Raw genomic sequence first — 22962 nt, 5'->3', positions numbered from 1 at the left:
TGGTGGTAGAACTGTAGAACTCTTTGTTCCTATGCCATCTACAAACAAAGTTTATCAATGAAATGAGAGGTTGGTTACAGCCTGGCACATGAGGTTGGTATATATTCTTAAATTTTGTTTAGTGCTTAGCCTGGAGCTACGATTCCCTGCCCTTCTATCTTGATTTTGTCTGGTGAGTATCTTTGTACCAACTTCACGATAGGTCTTTCTCATAAGCTTTATCTCCCTTTCTATGTGCACTGTTATACGTGAGGAGTTTATATCGGTCTTGATCTGAGGTGTTCAAATTTCTTAAGTGACAGAATCATGCATGGATGTTGAGGTCTTAGCATATGATTGTCTCCCTTATTTAAATAGATATCAATTGGAAGTAGCATAGTTGAACTACTCGCCAAAACCAAAAACTCGCCAAGCCCCCAAAAAAAAACTTGGGAAAAACTCGGCCAATACTCGGCAAAAAACTTGGGAACTTAAAAAATTGCTTAAATTAAATTAGAAATGCATTCTTTTTGCAAAATTCAATGAGAAGATGCATCCCATGAGTCAATAAATGAGAACACAAAAGAAACAAGCAGAGTATAGATATATTTAAACGCAAAGTGGGTACAAAATCGCATCCTCATGAGGAATCTTGATGGCTGGAAGAAAAATAGTAAATAGTTTTTGTAGAACTAAAAGTAAATAAATCAATACAATTACATCTTCCTCTTCCCAACTCTAGTAAAAACTAGGGGGGAGGTAGAACTAGAGGGTCTAGTCCTATAAGTCTGTTGTGGGTGTGATTGTGCCTCCTCGCTCGGTATGACTGGCTCAGGCTGTGGCTCATCCTCCATCCTAGATGTAGCTCTTCCTCTAGCTGCACTTGGCACTGGCAATGACTCCTCACCCTCCTCAATGTCATCCAGTGTGAAACCAAATCCACTCCACTCCTCCTCCGTAGCTTGCCTCTCCAAATCATTGATGCCATCCTTTGTAAATAATGGATGTTGCTCCTGCGATGTCCAATCATTGTAAGGATCTATATCATCCAAATCAATTGGACCAGTTGGTGCTTCCTCTACCTTCCTTATGCGCAACCGAAGATCATATTGCACAAAGACAAGGTCATTGAGGCATTTTTGAGTTAACTTGCTCCTCTTCTTCGTGTGGATGGACTCAAACAAGCTCCAATTGCGCTCACAATTGGATGAACTACAAGGTTAACGTAAGATTCTGAGGGCAATTTTTTTGAGATCTGGGGTATTTCCACCCAACTTTGTCACCAAGCATCTGCAAAATAAAATTAGGTTGAGGGTAGCACCCCTTGTGGGGGTCTGAGGGTGAGAAAGAGAGGGGTAGAGAGATAGATCTAGATCTTGTGGGAAAGAGGAGAGAGTGAGATGGAGAGTGGTAGAGAGGGGGATAGAGGAAGAGTGATAGGGAGATAGATAGGTCTAGAATTCGGGGCAGATAAAGTGAGTGAGATCGAGAGAGCGAAGGAATGTTGATAGGAGCATACTGATTACTGAAATTTGATTAAGTTAAAAAATTTAAAAGATCTTCTAAAACCTAGAATTTGCATTATAACTCCTAGAGATCTAAAACCACTCTCAAACATCCTGCCAATATATACATGAAATATAACTTTAAGTATAAGAAATGTGACTTATACTTAAATGTTATATTTCATGTATATATTCTGATGAAGAGAATGAGTGACTTGAAAAAACAAATAGATAATTTTTTGACATGTTTGGGCCTCTTTTTTTAATAAAGTTTTTTATAGAAACTTGGCGAGTTTTTCCCAAGAACTCGACGAGTTTTTATGGCAAATAAAAGTTGTAAAAACTCGCCCTGAAGAAAAACTCACAAGTTTTTAACTACTTGCTGAGTTTTCAGCGAGTAGTCCAACTATGGGAAGTAGTATAAGGCTTGATGGAGATATTCAATTGCAAAAGTTTGATATAATTTCTTTCTCAATTATGTTTCAAATGGTTTGAAACTTTTGTGAATTTCCCTGCTTATAAATTTTCTCATTCTTATCAAATGCTTTAGTTTAAGAGGAGCTTAACTTTCTGGTGTAACTCCGATGGTGTTTCTTCTCTCTAATTTTAGCATAGTTGGCATTGGCTATTTTCTACAAGTAAATTATGCGTTTATCCTTAAGTGATTACTACTACTGATTTATTTCATATTGTTTATTTAATTATATTGTTCAACTAGGCACATATTTTTTATGGTATGCCGTTTTGTTTTTACCTTTTATTATTAATTCTCCTGTTTATCTTTTGCAGACTTGTTGTTGTGTTAGAGGAGAGTACATACATTTACGATTTAAGCAACCTAAGTATTTTAGATTCAATTGATACTGTCCCTAACCCAAAAGGTATGACTTCTATAACAGAAGAGAAAATATTTAATTCTTTTATTGCTTTGACAATCTATGATAACAAATAAATATTTTTTGCATCTTAATGGTAAATAGAAAAAAGAAGTCCAAAATATGCCATTCACGTTAACAATTTTCTTTACATTTTTTTGAAATCTCATACATACATTATGCAAGTAGATGATATCTTTTGTGTTTGATCTATCTCAAGGAAAAAATCTTATTTTCAGATTTCTTTTTTTCCGTTTGTAATCATTTTAGTTTATCAAGGGATCAATACAATATTGTTCTTGACATGTCAAATTAGCTTGTGCTATTTTCTAGCAGCCTCTTTGTATTAGAGGCCATAATATATCTTTTGGTTTAGCTATGATCTATGAATATGGTGCATGCTATTTGTAACCAAGCAAGCTTCAGATTGTGTCCAACATCCTGTTTGTTGTTTAACTACCAAGATATTGTATGTTGAGAATTTGACTTTTGAGAATATGGATCCCTTGAGGATGGATACATTTATCGATTAACCCAAAGTAGTTGTTAATGATGATGTTTTGCTGAAATTTGTGAAGATAGTATGCTGGGATGGACACTTTGGTGGGATGTGATCAAATAATAAGTGGGCTAGTGAAGTAAGACTATGCACTCAAACGTTTTCTTAAGGGGCCATTTAACACAGAATTAAAGAGTGTTAAATAAGCATTTTCTTTGTAATAAATAAGTCTGAGTCAATCATGCATCAGGTGTGTGTGCTAAAATTATTAAATTTAGAAGAGTAGTTGATTCATATACAGTAAGCTCCTATAGAATGAACCTGAAAAAGTTGATAATAACTTTTTGCTCAAATTTCGGAGGAAATCATGCCTTGATGGATGCTTTGGGGGGATGGGATAATATAACAAGCAGGTTAATCAATGATGAGATGAGCTAGGACATAGTGACATGGATATATACACCCAAATGGTTTCTCAAAGAATTCTATTCAACATGGATTTTTAAGTGTTGAATCTACGATGAATAAAAATATGAGTTAATTGCACATCAGATAAGCATGATTTCTCAATGTAATAAGAGTACTTGACTTGAATATAGGAAGTATTTATAGAATGAAACTAAACAGTGGATATTAATTAAGAGTCAAATGCTTGGATGGAGACATTGGGGGGATGGGATCAAATAACAAGCACACTTATCAATAAAGAGATTAATTAAGACATAATAATATAGATACGTACCATAATTGTTTCTCAAGGGGGCTATACAACATGGAGTTATAAAGTGTTGAATTGCATTTTCTCTATTATGAGTGAAGTCCAACTCAATTGCACTTATCTCATATACAGTTAGTATCTACTATCTGCATAATGAATTATTAATTATATTGTTTGGTATGGTTATGTGATCTTTTTGTTTCCAATGTTTTGAGTCTCCTTGAGACCCCTCTTTAGAGAATTAATAGATCAAAGATATGTTTCCTTTGATTGCTTTTATTTGTTCCTTAAATACACATTGTAAAAGGTTTTAAGGTATTATTGTGGAAAGTTAGTAATTTGCAATAGCAAATGAAATTTTTTTAATAAAAAAAGAGGGGAAACTTTGGAGGCTATAAAGGTGGGGGTGCTGTTAGGGGAATATTTGGTTGCAACCATTCTATCTGTGGAACTTGTGGTTCAGGTTCCCTCTAGTCGCTGGATTTTGAGGATGGTTAATTTGTATTGTTTAATGTTATGTATTAGAGGCACCCTAAGAATTACTAATCATCCATCTCCCATCCTTATTAATGTTATTATTTTGTTGCACAATCTCTATAGTTTCTCTTAAGTGTCCCTTTATATAATGATCTTGCGTTGACAATACTTTTCTTCTTCCCTTATTATAATAGTAGGGGTCTCCCTCTAGTTAGTTCTTGGAATTAAATAGGAGAGAGGTGCCCCAAAATTCTATAGAAAAGAGAACTTGTGAACTCTACCTTTGTTCAGGACCTACCCACATTTAAGTATCGCCTGAACTACTTTCTATTTACTTCTTCCCATCCACCCCGACTATCTCTACTAAGGGTGAGTGGGTGGATATAGTTCCAAGCGGTTGTATTCTTCTTCCCACCTACCCTGATGATTGGTATAGTTATCGAGGGAGAGTAATGATCGTTTCATCAATGCAAACTTCATTTTTTGTTTGAGAGAATGTTCTGCAAAGATTGGTTTTTCCACTCTATCATGCTTCATATCTAATAATATTCCTTGATTCTAGTTTGGATGGATTTATCCACTTCACTAGTCTATGGTTTTCTACACAAACATTTTATCATATACACTCCACTTTGCTTTTTGAGGTCACATTTATTTTTTACTGACCTTCATTTATTCTTCATTTTATTGATAATTAGGAAAATGGTATTGCTTTTTTGTCTCCTTAAAGAATTTGTGATTTTGTTTGTGTTCCTTATGTAGGGTCGTGTAACAAGAACAGACAGCTATATGGCTAATTGTTTACATTTAAATATTAAGTTTATAGTAATAATCTGATTTTGTACCTGACCATAATAAATCACTTTCAGACTATTCAAGTAAATCAAGTATGAAAGTTGAGGTTGCACTATAAATAGGAAATGAAGATGCAATTTGGAAGCTTTTGTTTTTGGCTGCAGCTGCTTGTGTCCTGAAAGGTGTGTCAGTGTCTAGTTTATAGGTACCAGGGTACTTCGTAATTGTCAAAAATGACATACATCCATTTGTGTTTATCTCTATCATTGCAACACCTATTTTTGATATGGCTGAACCTATCTGAAAGAGGGAAAATGGTATGCTGGGGCACTTTTGAGAGCTTGCTTCAATCAATCCCCCAAGAACATGTTTCATCTTAAAGTATTTGGAAAATTGTAAGTGCATGATATTATGAGTTCAAGTGTATGGGATCTACAACAATGGTGTGTACAACAATAATGGATGATGCCCTAGTTGACTGCTAAAAGTGGAAAGTGTGTATGTGCGAGATGATGGAGGAAGATGGAGTAGCGGACATATCTTCCGTTTTTTGAATTTTTTTTCAAGTAGACATATTTGGGTTCTAGTTGACCATTAGAAAATGTACTAGGGTTAGGGTTAGCAAGGGAGATTTTGAATTTTACGGGACATTAATGTAGACACTAGTGTCTGGGGTGACTAGAAGTCAGGAATCATGGTTAGATTGGGGTGTTGTAGTAGGGGAAGCTAGTTTTTGATGGGAGGAGGTGTTTTCAATGGCAGTTTGGTCTAAGAAAAGGTAAGAAACAATCCAAAATGTGTCTATACAAGTGGTTGCTAAAGTTAGTACAAAAATGAGATAGGAAAGTTTAAAGTATGCACTTTTTATCTGTATTGGTAGATATGCCTTTTGTTTTTGCACTCGTATAATCTCTTTCTTATCATCATTATTTTTAGCTTATTGTACCCCCATTGCACATTCAAAGGCCTTATTCATATGTTTCTTTCCCCCAAGTGACTGACTTATCACTATTTATTAGGTGATATTATCTTTCTTGGTGACTTTAATACTCACATCAAGACTTCCTAACACCCATTCATGATCTTGTTGATGATGAGCTTTGTCTTCAAGAGATAGATGTAGATGAGGACTTGGGTTGATGGGAATTGTTTAGTCACTATTTATGGTAGTCAACTTCTTTGTCTAGGAGAATCTCAAACTTCCTTGCTTGCATAGATTTATGTGCTTCACTCATGTTAGTGGTGCTTCAATAATACTTGCTATACCATGATCCATTTTGATGACGATTACTCCCTTGATTATGCTTCATGATTATTCAAGCTTATGTCTAGCTTTTACTACTTTCCACCCACTACTTCTACTATCTTGTATCTGTTTCTCTTTGATGCTCTTTGGGAGACTACCATTACTCTTTTCTCCACCCAGTCCTTCATTCTACTCACCTTGCTTTCATGGTTTTTCCCCTATGAATTGTTGGTTTCATGACAAACATAAAATCATGCATCAAAGACTTTACTTTATCCTCGTCCACGATCTCCCTCCATTCCTACCACTTGTAGAAACTATTGTCACCTCCTTTAACATAAGAAACATGAGTTTCTTGCATCACGACAAAAAAAGCTCCTTACTGATCTCTATTTCTTCCCTAAGATCTTGTGTACCTTGGTTTGGAAGAAATCCCTCACAGTTCATATCATCTTGATTGTGTGGATCTCTCATGTGAATTCTCTTTATGATATCCGTGAGCAACCTAGAACTATAGTTGTTTCTTGCTTCTCCTATCACATTTTTTCTATAGGTCATGTTTGAAGAGGTATTTTGAGGCTTCACTTTAAAAAAGAAGCTAATTGTGAGGGGCTCCAAGATAGGTTTCTCAAACATGGCGTGGATTCATTTGCTTACCTCATTTTACAACTATTCAATGAGGTTGTGCGTTTTGGGTTCCCTTTTGCTTGGTCACAACATATTAAACCATTCCATTTACAAATTTGGGGTGCTTCTATCCAAATGCTTATAGGACAACTATGATTAAGCATAATTTGGTGAAACTCTATGCCATATTAGTGGGTAGGTTTCTTTCTAACATGCTAGAGGAGAATTTGAGGGCCAAGTATTTCGTTGGCTTCAAGAAGGATTTCTAGACTATTGACCACACTTTCACAGTCCATACCATCATCGAGGAGGCTCATTACCCACCATTTTGTGGCTTTATAAGATAGTTGTTAAGTGTTTCCAGACATTTGATGGGCTCATAGACTTTTCCCAAAGTGCTATTGGAATTAAATATGGTTGTCCTCACCAACTTTGGTAGCTACATTGATGAGGTTGAGACTTTTCTTAGTCAAAATATCTACGTGGATGATGCTTACCTAATTTACCATATTGCAATTGCTATTTTACATTTTGTTGATGATGTTGTACTGTCTTATTCTCTTGATAGCTTGTAGAGACAATCTATTGCACTTTATGACTTTTTGATCTTCGCCAACTTGTGGCCAAACAATTTAAAGCTATGGTCATGGTCTTCAACACTAAGCACACTCTTCCTAGGTATCATATCTTTTACAAAGGGAGCTGAGTGGGGATAACCACTAATTCTACTTATTGAGGATTTCAGTTAATAGGTTGTCTCTCCTTTTAGTTTTCTTCTCACTCTTGACTTTGAAAGGGATATGCATAAGTCTCTATTCTTGAGTGCCAATATTTTTGAGTATAGTTCCATGTCCCTTGAATATGCACCTCTTTGATGCAATGATTAAGCATACAACCTGGTATAGTTTTGAGATTTGAGTCAAGTATCCCTTGAAAATGCATCTTTTTGGGTTCTTGTGATTGGGCTCATGTTGAGAGGGTTCAAACAATAATAATTGTGTATGATGCAATGCAAATAGATGGTTCCTCAGTGTATTGTCTAGGCCGAATTTCCTACCCAATCTTCTCATCTCTACAGTCTCTTTAGGCTCACTTGGTTTGTTTACATATTGAGATCCTTGGGTGATTGTTTGTCTTGTGGGAGATACCCTTTTTAGCACTCTTTTTCTTGGAAGAGATTGGCTTTTTGCATCCTCCAAATGTAGATGTTGGTTGGTTTTTTAAGGTCCATCTGCACTTCTAGTTAGAAAGTGTTAGTCTCTTCCAACAGCCAAATAATTGATCAAATGTGCTGGAGACAGCAGAAACCCTCACACACAACAGCAAATACTCCTGCAAATCTGGAATTCAAATTCCAAAGCCTACACCAGCACACAAAAATTTTATTAACTCTAGCCAATCTGCACAATCCAATGAAGCTCCGTTGCATTTCTTGAGTGAGAATTCTGTCCAGAGTCAAAGCGGTTTCGTCCTCTGACCCTCACAACTCATGGCTTTTCGTCCACAAGCCGTAATCTCCTGTGGGTTTTCAACGTTTTTTGTCCATTGAAGATGATTACAGAACAAGTACATACAATGCAAGAAATGAGATGTTTAACTGTTTAAAGATGCATTCATAGTTACGAGCCAAGAATTTATAGAGAAATGTGCCAGCTTTGGACCCAAGAAACCTAACATCAATTTTGGTGGGAAATTAAGATTTGAAATTTTCATTAAAAACTCCATCGTACCTAGTTGCCGCATGGAGCCTACCCTATGCACTCTTCAGCAAGCAAAATGTGTTGTCATGGATTCTTGTCATAACCATCAAGAATCTCCTGAAAATATCTCCTTAACTCTCTGGAAATATAAAAAATGAGCTGAAGTCCAATTTTTTGGGTTTTTAATTAATTTGGGACATTACATTTATCAATTAATCATCGACTTTGCATTGTGTCCAATTAAATGGTGTCTTCCCAATCAATTTGTAGAGATCATCTTGTCTTTGGTCTTTTCAATTAACAATTCCATTGGGATAATATGATCACATCAGAGCAGCAAATGATAAAAACAATGGGGTAGAACAAGGACAAACTTATGGCAAATTCAGTGGCTTTTCCATCATGTGAGCAAAGGCAGCCATCAAGTGAAAGTTGGAATGAGATAAGCAAAGGAAAGAAAGAGGAACAAGTAAAGGTTGTTTCTATTTGGTGATGGTTCTTCCTGGGGAATGTTCCTGTTAGGTTAATAAAAAATGTTCAATAGGTATGTAAGTTATGCCAAAGGCATCATCAAAGATGTCAATGCAAAACATGGTGCACAAATCAGGTGGCAATTCCGCAAGGAAACTGCCTCCAAAAAGAGGGCAAAATGATAAGGAAAATGCACTTAAAGAGAGATTTTTGAAAGAAACAAAAGTGCACTTTTGTATGGGTGATAGACTAAAAACTTTGCCACATGTCATCTCCCTTGGCAAGCTTTTTAGTGGAAGGCACCTAGCATATGAAAAGAGGAATCAGCAAAAGTAAGGAACACCTTTATGGTTGCAAAGCCCTCACAGAGGTGCGCCTAAAAGCAGATGAAAAGTTGGCAATTACATTGCTGATCAGCATTTGGCACTCAAGGGAAAAGGAGATGCACATTTGTGAATGTTTTGCCAAGTATAATTAGTCCCTAAAATTTGGCAAAGACCTTAGTGAAACATGCTCAGCTTAAAGAAGTTTAAAACATTAGAGCCAAGTGCATTCGTGGATTGGCAATGCTGCCCCAAAGTTTCACCAAACATAAGACAACTTGGCAACAACTTAAGTGAACACTGCTAGCACCTTAAGTTAATGCGAAGATGAAATAGGCACACATTCTTAATGGCTTTGCCATCTAAATGTTCCTGATAACAAGCTCCTCTGTTTGATCAACCTCTTGATTAGAAAGATAGCCAGCAATTCTTACCGCTATAACTAGTAAATTAAATACAAAAAATAATAATGTACATGGCAATGCATACCAGACACGACAGTAAAATATATCTTTATTCACACATGCAATTATTACAGAGAAGAGACCAAAGATGGTCGACCAAGGATTACAATAGATCCGACAATACTGTACTACTTACTTGGCGGTATACCACATATTTAAAGGACCCGACGGTTGCCGAGAGGTACACAACTGTCAACCAACCGACACATAACTACCTAATACTGACAACCCACTTAATACAATTAATTAATACATTGTCGAATAACAAATATTATCAAACATAACAAGAGGCAATTTATACCGACAACATCATGCCCCCCAAAAGAAAAAGTCATCTTCCAGATGACAAGCAAACATCAAGTAATATTTGGGAAGACTAACGACAGACAGTGACTTTGACTGGACAACCCCAACTTGTAGTGTACTTGCCAAATCAAATGGGGGTTTGGGGGCAGCGCCCCAAGTGGGGTCAAGGGGCAGCGTCCCCTCGCAGGGTCCCACACGAAACTCCATGGTGCACATGATTTTTGTGAGTTTTTAAGGCACCAAAAACAATGTTGATGAAGCCAAAAAAGAGCTTTAACCAACGTATGCAACATGTCGTGAAGAAACCACTTTGCTGTACGAAACGATGGCATTGAGAGGATCGTACAACATATGACACGATGAGAACTCCACATGCAGATTGAGGTTGATGACGTATGGTTGATTGGTGACACTGTTGTACGATGCGAAAGAAATGCTCTGGCCGTATGGTGTGGACGATAGGCTTTGTTTGTACGAGATGAAGTATCCTCCGTATGGTGTGGGCAATATGATCTGTCGGTACGTAATGGAATTGACTTACGACAATAACTCCTTGGAACTTTGAAATGTGCATTGGCAGTAAGGAACGATGCACCAAGTACCGTACAAAATGAATGCACCTGTGATACCATATGAGATGAATGAACTTGCCATGCCGTACGAAATGAGTTGAAAGTCGTACAATACAAAGCAATGATTGTCGTGAAGTCTGTATGGTTATTCCACAATTATGTTGTTCAGTGCTGAAAAGGACCCGTACGGTTACTCCAGGAATATGTCATACAGTTACTCCACAATTACGTCGTACGGGTGGGAGCGTAATGCATTGATGTACGGTCCTAAGGTGCCGTACGGGAAGGACTGCATTTCGTACATGGCAAGGAGAAGATGGCCGTATGGTAGGGGCAACATGGTGCTGAACGGGAAGAATGGAAGATTGCCGTATGGTGGCCAACTTAACATGTACGGTATAAGATGGAGATTGCACATGAGCAATACAATGCCGCCGTATGGTGCAAAATTTGAATTGACATTTCCATGCCATATGAAGTGAAAACAACTGTGGAGTCCGTACTAGATAATATATCCCAAGTTTTACTGTAGAAATTGGAGGTTGTATAGACAGAACGAGAGGCTCCCTTGACAATGACACTACCGTATGGGGAAGAACCTGCTGTACACAATGTGTATTATTTTTCTCACTCTCCAGCTCCCCTTTCAATTTGATAATTTTCTTTGGCTCCATTTTTTTTTGCATTCCATTTCCCATCCCCCCTAATTCCTTTTTCCTTTTCCTATGAATTTCTAGTGAAGTTAATTTCCCTTGACACTTATTCATATGCTTCACATTAGATATTTTTCTCTTCTTACTCTAGGATGTATCATTCACAATTTTACATACTTTCCTTGGTTGCTTTTCATAGAGAGTTGTAGCTTCAAGAAAATTGCATGCGAGAGAAAATACTTCATAGTCCTCCATTTGCTAGTGGAAGAGTCCACTCAGGGAACTCGTCTCATCTTTAGAATAATCTTCCAGTTCGAGCATCCCTTCATCATTGGGTTCCATGTCTTTCCTCCCTTCATCCATACCTAACTACCCACCCTTGGACTCCAAGACGGAGGATGCTAGTTCTTTACTCTAGCTTGATTCCTCAAGTCGATGACATACTTCCTCCTGTCATTCTCGATCGAGAGTGTGCTCTGCTTCCAATTATGATTTGCTTTGGGAGTAATCAACCATCCCCTCTCGAGGAGTGCATCATACACCTTTTTTTGTAACCGGATGACTACAAAGTCCAAGAAAAATTGTTCCCCAGTTATTACTTTTTGTGCCATCAATGTTCCCAATGGCTAGAAGTCGTGTTGGTCGACACCTACCAAGTGGAAGGTTGGTGGCCAAAGCGTCGGCTTCCCCAGACATTTCCACATGTCTTCTGGCAATACGATTACTCCTGAGTCTCCATCAACAATGGTGTTTGTCAACTTCTTCCCCATTATTTCCATCTCGACGACCACCGGCTTCCTCCTGATGCTCACCTTCAGCAACATTGGATCATTGGACTCATTCCCTTCAGGTGGTGGTTTTCTTGTCAATTCCTCGTGTGGCTTACATTGTTTTTGGATGACTGTCGTCAATGACTATGTTGGCGATTGCCATTCTTAGTTGCGGCATAGTTTGATGGTCTGCCACCTTAATGGGTACGGTTGTCTGTAGCACCTGCCGGACTATCTACTTCTCTAACTCCTGCAAGTGACGTACTTGCAATTCCATTGGAAGTTACTCGTTCCTTCGCTAACACTTGTTCTACTTCGGCCCGTTCCTTTTCCGTACCAAAGTTTGAATACATTGCCTTCTTTGTCTGTGCTCTTGTGATTGCCAAAACTGCATCCTCTTGTTCCTCCACGTCTTGCATATTAATACCCTTCTGCTTCGGGCAGTTGGTGTCTTCATGGTCACCTGGTCCACACCATTTGCACAATAATTGTATGTTGTCTTTCTTGTTATCGCAGTCTCTCACAAAGTGCCCCCATTCGCTACATTGTCGGCACTGCATGATAGGACGTCCTCTGGAGTCATACTGTATTTGGTTTCGCCCTCATTGATTTCCATTGCCACTAGGTGATACATTTTGAGGTTTTGATGGGCTACTCTCCTTGTGTGAAGAGTACTTGTGTACTTCTCGTCTTCAAATTGTATGGGCACTCCTTGATTGAATGCCCCAACACTTGGCAAATTTCACAAAACATATTTATAGGACAATTACCTTTTGGGTGCCCCTTTTGCACTCAGTACACCATAGTTCATTACCTTCTCTGTTGGTTACTTTCTCAGCCTTCAATTCTTTCATCATTCTCAACATATCCCGTCGAAGGTCTCGTACGGTTTTGGATTCTTCATCACTGCTACCTTCGGGGCTCTCATCATCGTCGGTCTTCCTCTTCTCTCGAGAGGAGTTTTGTTTTCACTCTCAATGTCTATCGCCTGATTGTAAGCATCGACGTACAAGGATGGAGGCACTACTTTCATCTTCTTGTGTAGTGAGGGTATCAATCCCTCCGTAAACCACCTCTTCTTCAACCCGTTGACTGGCTGGTTCTCCATCTTGTTCAACAGTGCTTTGAGCCTATGGTTGTAAGTGTGTACACTCTCATTTTTCCCTTGCTTGGTATTATAGATTTCAGCCACAATCTCATTATCATCCCTTAGGAGTTTGAATTCCTCCTCGAAGGCCTTCTTCAGATTATTCCATCTTGTTTTGTACTAGGCATCGAGGTCTATATACCAATCAATTGCCATCCCTCGAAGGGTGGTCGGAAACGCTTTCAACCAGTAATCTTGGTCGTCTTGGCCATTTGTCTCCCAAATGGTTATACATGTTTTGCAATGTCGTACGGGGTCCTCTGATCCATCCCCTATGAACTTCGGCAATTTTCGCTTCTTTTGGGTTTTCACTCGAAAGGTACCATGTGGATTTGCCTTGTGTGCTTGACTTGGGTGGACTGTTTCGACTGCTACGTTGCGGTGCTTTCCCTGCACTCTCGGCCACACAGGCGTCCTTTACACGTCCACCTTCAGTGTCCCCAACACTCCAGTGGACTATTCCGACCGCTACGTTCCAATGCTTTCCTTGCACTCTCAGACACGCGCGCGTCCTCTGCACATCCACCTCCAGCGTCCCAACACTCTGAGTTCTTCTAGGCTCCGACTCGTCTCTATGCTCCCTTTGGTTGAGAGTTGGCGGATCACCTAATCGCTTGGTCTTGACCACCCTGTGACCTCTTCTCACCTTTAATGGGGTCTACGAACATGAATCACTCAAGGCTGACCTGATTTCTTTTAAGGCAACGACACCGAAATGTTTACCGCTACAACTAGTAAATTAAAACAGGAAATAATAATGTACATGACAATGCATACTAGATACGGCAGTAAAATATATCTTTATTTACACATGCAATTATTACAAAGAAGAGACTAGAGATGGTCGGCCAAGGATTAGAATAGATCTGACAATACTGTACTACTTCCTTGGCGGTACACCACATATTTAAAGGACCTGACGGTTGTCGAGAGGTACACAACTGTCAACCAACCAACACATAACTACCCGAGACTGACAACCCACTTAATACAATTAATTAATACATTGTTGGATAACAAATATTATCAAACATAACAACAAGCAATTTATGCCGACAACACTTCTCTATATGAAATGAAATGCATGTTTCTAATGACGTCCATGAGATCAGGCACTCTATGGGAGCTGAGAGTTGAACTGTGCTGAAACGAACAAAAGTTTCAACCAACAAACCACAACCTCTATTTCAGACCATCACCTCTCATTTTGCTGATTGTGGTTCTGCATCTATGGATTTTGATTAAATAATCTGCTGTTTTTGCTACCCATTTCTCCTCAAGCAAAGCTGTTAAAGACTCTACTTTTAGAGTATTAGCATAATTGGTTTCTATATCTTTGTATGCCATATACTCCATGATGTAATGCCATTCTGTTTCCACTGATTCTGCTATGCAGAGATGACAAACCTCGTCAGCTGCTCCTCTTTGGGTGTCTTCCACCTTCTTGTTTCACACCTAAGATGGTGTGAGCTAGTTCGTTACTGGGCTAACAGTATTTTAGCTTTCCATTTTATATCCACCCCTATATAGCAATGATTGATGGAGAATGAAGGGCGATTGTCCAAAATAGACCAAGCGTCTTGAAGCATATTATTGATCCCCCAATTCAATGAATGTCTATTTATAAGGCATAGGATGATAACCTTAGAGTACCCCTCGATAATTATATTATCTAGGCAACAAGTTTCTGCCAACTATAGCCTGAGGAGCAAAGCTTCTGCTTCAGCTTTGTTGATTGTGCTTGGTTTGAGTTTCTTGGATGCAGTTTTGATCAAGCTGCCTGAGGAAGCATGAATAACACTCCTTGCACTGGATGGACCTGGATTACCATGGGAGGCACCAACAATATCCAATTTCCATGAACTTATCAGAGGATTATTCCATTTAATATTTGAATGATCGATTGAGGGGAGAGGATAACTAGAACCTCCACGGATGGGACTGCCAGAAAGATTAAATGTTGTTCTTTTATATAAAAAAATCAGGCAGAGGCGAGGACAAAGATAATTCTATTTGATGGTAATTAACACAAGTTATTGCCTTACAATAGTTATTGATTATTATTTGCCCAAAATTATTAGAAACACTTTTCAGAAAATTCTATTATTTGAATATCTGATAATCATTTATGCAATTACTGCATGCTGACATGGGAGGAAAGCAACTTGATGTTCACAAGAAGCAGTCAAGAGATGTGGCACATAATTATTGAAGTACTTCTGAAATATCCCACACAAGAAAATCTTCCAAAATATCACACAATAAAAATGTGCCAGAATTTAATATTCAGATTGCAAGGAAAGTTAATAACAGCACGATATTTGTTCCATTTCGATCCAAATAAGTTACAGCAGTTCTTCTTGTTGGTCACACTTAAGATACAGTAATCTCAGGTCACTCCACAAAATAATGTTTTTAACAGTTTGCAGAATTCATGTGCATAGATACACAGGAACACTGATATGCAGGAATAGTACTCAGAGGAATGTCAGTGATACTCAGGAAACAGCTCAGATCTTCGTTCCAGACACTTATATGCATGAACAGACCTTTGACTCAGATGAATCAATCCCTCTAGGTGATGTGTAAAGATTGTGCTTGCCCTTCGTGCCTTTCTTTTGATCGGCCCTGATTTGTTGGTGTTGCTAGACACACAGCAAAGGAGTTTAGATGTGGTAGGGGGAATCATCCTACCTGCATAAGAAGTTTCCCAGCATTGCATAAGAAAATCATTCCAAAATCAAGCATAATCTTTCAAGCACAGGTCCTTAATATTAATACCAATCTGCTCCAAAAGAAAATTCAGGTCGGACCGAAGAAAATCAAAATGGCCTTGCAAGTCAGTCTCAGTGTCTCACCATAAGCCTCAAACTTTTTTCATTATTAATATTAAATTGCTTGATAGTTTTCTTACTTTATTTAATATTATCTAACAATATTACTAATTAAGAAATAGTGTTTTTAGAAAAAACACTTTATTTTTGCTACAACAGAAATTAAGGGGACATGACAACTTCTGCTGTTTGCAGAGTGTCTCTCTCAAAAATGTGTTGCTGTTTTACTGTTGCAAGAAATTCCATTTCCATTCTGCAGTAGTGATATATTTGAGGATAAAACATATTTCCAGAGATAAGAGGGTTTTGAGAAGGATGGAGGACTTCTTGAAGTGCTGTTGTTCAAAAGAAAATGCTGGTGGAAAAAATGCCAAATTCACTCAAGTTTTTTCGAAGATAACAGAATGGAAACAAGGAAGCTTTTAGGAAGAATGGGAACATTAATAAAAGGATGCAATTCAGAGGAGATTGACAATTATTGCAGATAGTGTACCTTGTGAGTTTTCTGAAAAAATGGTGTTATTAAATAAGTATTTGAAGTTTCCAGATTGCAACATTATCAAGTCCATTTCTAGGATTAATTGTGTGGATAATTTAAAACTTGTGTCATTCCTTCAAAGACACATCTGACATGAGCTTAACTAGTCCAGCTGGCTCTGGTTGCATTTCTCAGTTGATGCTTACAGGGGTGAAGTGGAGGGGGATCAAAACTATCAAGAAATGAAACATCACATAGCATCAACAGGACTTAAACGCATCTCAGTACTAATCTGGCTCAAGTGCACTTAACTATTAAGTTCTGTTTACAGTCAAGTCCACTTAGCCGTACTATGGTGTTTGCGTTTAAACAAATATTTGTTCCTTGTCTAGATATTTGGAGTTTCTCTAGTGTAACATTACCAAATATCATTTTTTGGGATTGACCTAATGGAGTATTAATACTTGAGTCATTACTTAGATGATGTGTCTTTGATGAGTAGTCAATCCCTAGATGAGCCATCTTTCATGACCTTGACATCGTGAGTTTCTGCAAAGTCATAAATAAAATGTCACTTTCAGATGTTAAGCAGAAACTAAATCCTATGGCTACAGTCTATGTGCTACAGCTACACAAATAAAATAACTGTGCAGTAATGAGTAAGGGAAAATGCATTAAAATATTTTAATTACAGAGGTAAGTGTTGGCTTTACCCACAAGATCTCAATAGGAGTCTCTAACCCCAAATCAGTGGTGAAATGACAGAGATAAGGGTTGGCTTTCTGCTTTACCTACAAGATCACAAGAAGAGGACCAAATGAAAGTGGTGAAATGACACAAAAACATGAGTAGAAATAGGGGACTACCCTCCAAGAAGATGCTCAGTTTATTTCCTAAAAGGTCTTCACATGTGCACATGTGTATGTATATATTTGTATTCTCTCTCAGACACACACGTGAGCCTACTTTACCACCTTTTGCTGAAAAGGTCATTGTATTGATCAAGTTTGGTTTGACTTTTGGTTCTGGCCTGGGATGACCTAGGTTTGCCTAGAGCTTGGCTGCCCTGGCTGAGCCCTGGGTGAACCTAGGCTGGATCCCCAGGTTGCCAATGCTAAAATAGCGAAAATCTACATTTAGAAAAATAAATATAAACAAAATCACACTTGACAATTCTAATTTTGTCCTTAAATGCTGGGCTTTTGATATACCCAAGATAGGGAATGATCACAAAAATTTGGCATGTTCAGTGGCAGTCTTGGTGGTGAAAATCCAAATCTTCTTGGAGGCCAAGTGATTCCAGGGGGTGGGGTAAATCTGTAGGTGAATCAACAAATTTTAAGCGTGAACAGCTTGTTCATATTTGTACGAATATTGATGCAATTGGAGGTGGAAGTGGAATTGCAGAGGTATGGTCTTTCTTTCCTCAATGAATACCCAAAATATTATAATTTATAAGTCTGTGGTAATACTTATTTCTGTTAAAATTTGAACCAGAATATAAAAAATAAACTGAGAACTGAAACTAAAAATGAAACACAAATACACAAGCCTTTATCCTGGGAAAACCCTCCACTTGAGGGTTAAAAACCCAGCCCACAAAATAATGCCTTTATTGAGTTCTCTAAAACAATTACAAGAATTATTGAAGACTTCAATCAACACTCAATAAGCTTGAGATGCATTCTTTACAAATGCAACTTCTAGACTGTAGAAACAGAAGTGTCAGCCTTTCAAAACTCACAGGACTTGAACAAGAAAATAATGATACCAATCTCAGATCAATATATGAAATATAAAAACTCAAGAAGAGTTGCTGAAGATTTTCACAAGAGTCTCTGATATAAATTTCATACGTTTAGCTGCTGGAAGCAAAAATGACACTATATTATCTTCCTTCGATAACAAATTCCAACCTGCGATCATTAAAAATGATACACACACAGAGAAGAAGAAAGCACGAAAATGACCAGTCTCTTAACATACTCTCCTGAACTAGCCATTACTCTTCCACGCGGGAATGACAAGAGTCATGCATAAAGAAAGAGGTCGGTTACTCCACCGACGCAAGGAGGAAAGGCAACCGACGAACTCCATACGGGAATAGAAATGGCAGCCAGCACAGAATCACTCCAAATCGGATAAGAACAGCTAGCAAGGCTTCCGAAGGATTTCAGAGAACTCAGAAAATCTTTCTCGCAGCTACAATACTTCAACAATTTCTTTCTCCAATGAATACAAGTTTATGACTTTGATAAATCCTCAAAAAATCCTGATTTTCACAATTTTTTAAAAATCTTCAGCCAAAAGGATTTTTAACCCAAATTATCTTGATTTAATCAGCTGCAATTTTCAACTATTTTTAAAGTTTTTAATTGCAAAACAATCACTCGGGAAACACATTAACTATCAACCAACTTGTCATGATAGCCTAAGCACACAAAATAACTATTTAATCAGTTCTTTTGTTGATTTTTAGCACAAAACTGAGCGCTAGCCACTAGAACATGGTTCACCATCAAAGATTCTCTAGATCTCATCGGGTTGTTGAGGCAAATCACAGGCAGGTGACTTAAATGGACGTATATTTCTAATAGATGTTAAGGACATTAAAATAGAGACATGTTCTTTGGTATGCTTCTATGTTTGATTTTAAGGACATTAATATGGAATGGTTAAGAGATGTGCTCTTTTTTTCTCAATATTCCACACTTCTATCGTTTGCCTTAGGCTTATAGTAATGCTTTCCATATATATAAATCCAAAGACACAGTTTAGTGGGAAATTGTAGACATACCAAGTAAGGCTTCTATCCGATTTTTTTAACATATCTAAACCATATAAGATCACTTGCCAAAAGCAAATATAGAAAGCCAAACTAAACTGAAAAGAAACTCTATTGGCTTGATATCAACTCAAAGAGGTTTGTTTTCTTGGAATTCTTGTGATTCTGACTATTCAAATTTTTTTGAACATATTATTGTCAACAATAATATCAAGGTGGTTGTTTAGATTATCAAGGTTTGGTTGGGAAATTTTTTTTTTTAGATGCTAACAAAGTGTAATAATTTGGAGTTCTGATTTGACATTAGCCATCGAGTTTTAATGACAAGCAGGTGGGTTAGTGCCAATTTTATGATAAAGTGGGAAGCAAAAGTGTATACATAATAGTATATAGACATTTTAGAACTGGAAGCAGAATGGTTCCTATCAGAAAGATAAAAATCAGCTTGTAGTGCTGGAAAAAAAGAACTGTAGCAATATTTTATATCAAAATGAAGGTTTTTTTTGGTTATATTTAAATTTCCTATATATTCTACAAGCTTAATGCTTTGTTAATCGTTGAAATTCATTTCTTAAATGCATGCCCTATAATTGCTAGGGAACTAAATTCCATTTAGGCTCGTCATAAACATGGAGGTTCAAAAGGGCTACAAGGAGTACAATAGTAGTACATGAATTCTTTAGACACGTAGTGTAGGATTCCATGCATGTTAAATAGGTATCAGACAAATTAATACATGCCCTGAGAGAAGTCATGCCCTAGTCTTGTGGGTTTATCTCTTACCATCTTGAAGTAGACCTCATATATTTTCTCTTTAATGATCTAGATAGATTTCAGCAGTAACTGCCCCATTGAAAGGGAATGTTCATTGTGCTTTGATTTTTCATTGAAACTTACGTCTATAATCTCTCAAATTCTCAACTTAAAGTTCATCAATGTTTTTAACTCTATCATCCAATCATACACAAAATCGAGGGAAATTTACATGAATAATAATAGCTAAAATTGTGACTCAAAGATTTGATCTCTTCTTTTTCATTAGCAGGTCTACTTAACACTTTACTGTTTTACAAATCCTAAAAAACAGTTATCAATGAGAACATTTCAATATCATTTATGGTCTTTTAGATGGAAGATTTTGTTTCAAAAGCATTTTCTATTACTCTATCTTGAGCTATTTAATTCAAAACCTAGTAAGGTGAAAATTGTAGTTGCTTCCTTCGTCATATAATTTCCCTTTCACACTCTTAATATAGTTCTCTTTCACATTGTTCTAGAAATTGCAATTACTGTTAGATCAGAAATATGAACCAGTTGATTCCTGTTTTATAATTTATGATGTCTTCTCAGAAAAGAAAAACTGTCTTTTAATGACTTTCTTGAACCTGAGGATTTTGAGATCTTGGAGGCCAACTTGGATAGTAATGATGTTGGACAACTTGGGAGAGGCTCTAAACTAGGAGCTTCATCATCAGGACGTGCAGCACTCTAGCATAGCTCTATTTGTAGTAGCAAGAGTCATTGGCTACATTTGATTTTTTGGAACTTTGTACTTAGTTTATAAGTTGACTTTGTATTAACTATATTGTTATTGAAATTTTATCAGCTGTAACCATGTAGTTATTATTTGTGCACCATGAAGTATGCTTTGTGCAATGCAATGTGATCAATGATATGAATATAAACAACAAAATCCCATTTTCTACAATTCATGGGTTAAACTCTATTTTATTTGCTTTCTTTATCTCTATGCTATGGAAATGCCCTTAAATTTCCAAAAAAAAAAAATTAGCCTTTTTTTCTACAATTTTTTAAATCCGATTTTTAAAAAAGATCTCATGCTTTTAGTTTGCTGATTTTTTCCCCAAATCATTTTTGCTGCTATGATTTATAATATATAAGACCATACTTGAACCCAACCCTAGGAAAAACAAATGTGCCATATTGTGTACTCACAACTGAACCTGAACCTGGATTGGCAACTTAAACGTAAGCCTATATATAATATTGGACCTGTCATGAACAGATACAAGCTAGTAACCTATGATCTGGATGACTACATCAAATGATGGTGCTGATTACATTAAGTAAAATGTTAATATATCGTGGCATAGAATAATCTGGACACTCAATCATGGCAGTGTTTGATTCATTAAAGCCAATAAATTCATGTTTCATTAGGTTTTGTAAATTGATTTGTGTTTTCTCATGGCCAGTAGTCATTTTCCTTTTGGCTTATCAAGCAATGTTCAAATGAAAGTATGGTGCTTTTAAGTTACAAACTTTATTGTAACTGTATGCATGTTCAGCAGTTTTTATCTTAATGCTATTTGTGGCTATTCTAGTTATCTAATTCCTAATTTTTAGTGATATGAAGTTCTAATGTAATCATGTGGGATGCAGGTCTTTGTGCTTTTTCCCCCAAGGAGGATAACTGTTATCTTGCTTTACCAGCGAGTACAGACAAAGGAGTAGTGTTGATTTACAATGTCAATGAACTTCATTCTCATTGTCAGGTTGGTGTCAGATTTGAGCTTTCACTTCTAACATAAGGTAATTAGAAAATTTTCCTAGGATATTGAAAAGATAATGCTGAGAAGAAAGAAAAAAGAGAAAACATGTTGTGTCCATAAATGACCAAAAAGAGATCAACAGAATTGGAACATACTGCAGTGACAACAACAAAGGACTATGGGAAAAAAAGGCCCTCAACATAAAGCACACACAGGGGCTAACCTAAAAAAAGCATGCCCCTAAACAAGTACAATAAAAATTTTCAAAAAAAAGGAGAAGGATGCCATAAGTTAATAAAAGAAGACCATCTAAACAAGGAACCAAAATCCTCAAGTGTTAATTTCTTGAAACTTGTTGGGGAGCCAATGAAAATTTCAATCATTGTGGGAGTACCAATGCAGAGTTTTAGAATCCCTGTCAAGGAGAGTCTAAGCTAAGGGAGGCAGGCTAGACAATCCTAGGAGGTAGTCGATGCCACTTAGAACTACTAGTAATGGTAAAAGGCTTGTGATGTGACGCTGCCACTGAGATCTGTAATGTGTAAGGAAGGTGAGAAGGATTTTTTATGGTGAGATGAGATAGAGCCACAACCATTGAATTGAGAGATGGGATGCTGAGAAGCCTTGATTGTAGTAAATTACAAGGAAGACCAATGCGTTACCAGTCTATCCTCATTCATATTTGGATCTCAATCAATAGTTTCTAAATGGTGCTTATTGCCTCCAACAATGTTGATGGGTTGAAAGAAATAAGTAATCAATCTAGTAGATTTGGGATCAACACAAAGAGATCTATGGCCGAACCTGGAGATATCAACAAGAAAAAGAGCCACACACCTCTGATTAGGGCAGTGGGAAAAAGTGGAGAGAGAGATAACAAAATATCTATATAAACAATACTGCCACACATGGATTTGATATTAGATTGGACATTAGAAAAATGCAATGCTCAAATTCCACCTCTTCAAAAAAGGTGACATAATCTTTCACTAGACAAAATATTGTGGTTCATCTCAACATGAAAGTAATCAACTCACAACTAACCAAGGCACCAAGGGGAATCCTTAAACTATGAGAAAAATGATGCTGAAGATAAGTGGGCCAAACAATGATCGCATCAACAATCTATAAATAATGCTTTACATAAAAAGCTAGTTTGGGATTGGAAGAAGTCAAAGGGGAGGTCCAAGTTACTTGGATATATTGATGATAAATGTTCTCTTTA

General features: G+C 37.2%; 1 protein-coding gene across 1 annotated transcript in view; it reads left to right on the top strand.

Annotated features, from left to right (window-relative positions):
• The window catches only part of LOC131061595 (autophagy-related protein 18b), an 89086-nt gene that overhangs the window by 50912 nt on the left and 15212 nt on the right, over positions 1-22962 (top strand). Inside the window, exons 5-6 of the mRNA XM_057995364.2 lie at positions 2274-2365; positions 21628-21740. Coding sequence (XP_057851347.1) covers positions 2274-2365; positions 21628-21740 — 205 coding nt within the window. The remainder of the gene's footprint in view (positions 1-2273; positions 2366-21627; positions 21741-22962) is intronic.

Source organism: Cryptomeria japonica, chromosome 3, assembly GCF_030272615.1.
Source record: "Cryptomeria japonica chromosome 3, Sugi_1.0, whole genome shotgun sequence".
NCBI classification, from domain to species: domain Eukaryota; kingdom Viridiplantae; phylum Streptophyta; class Pinopsida; order Cupressales; family Cupressaceae; genus Cryptomeria; species Cryptomeria japonica.
Note: the sequence above shows the minus strand (reverse complement) of the source record. Positions and strands in the feature narration are given on the sequence as shown.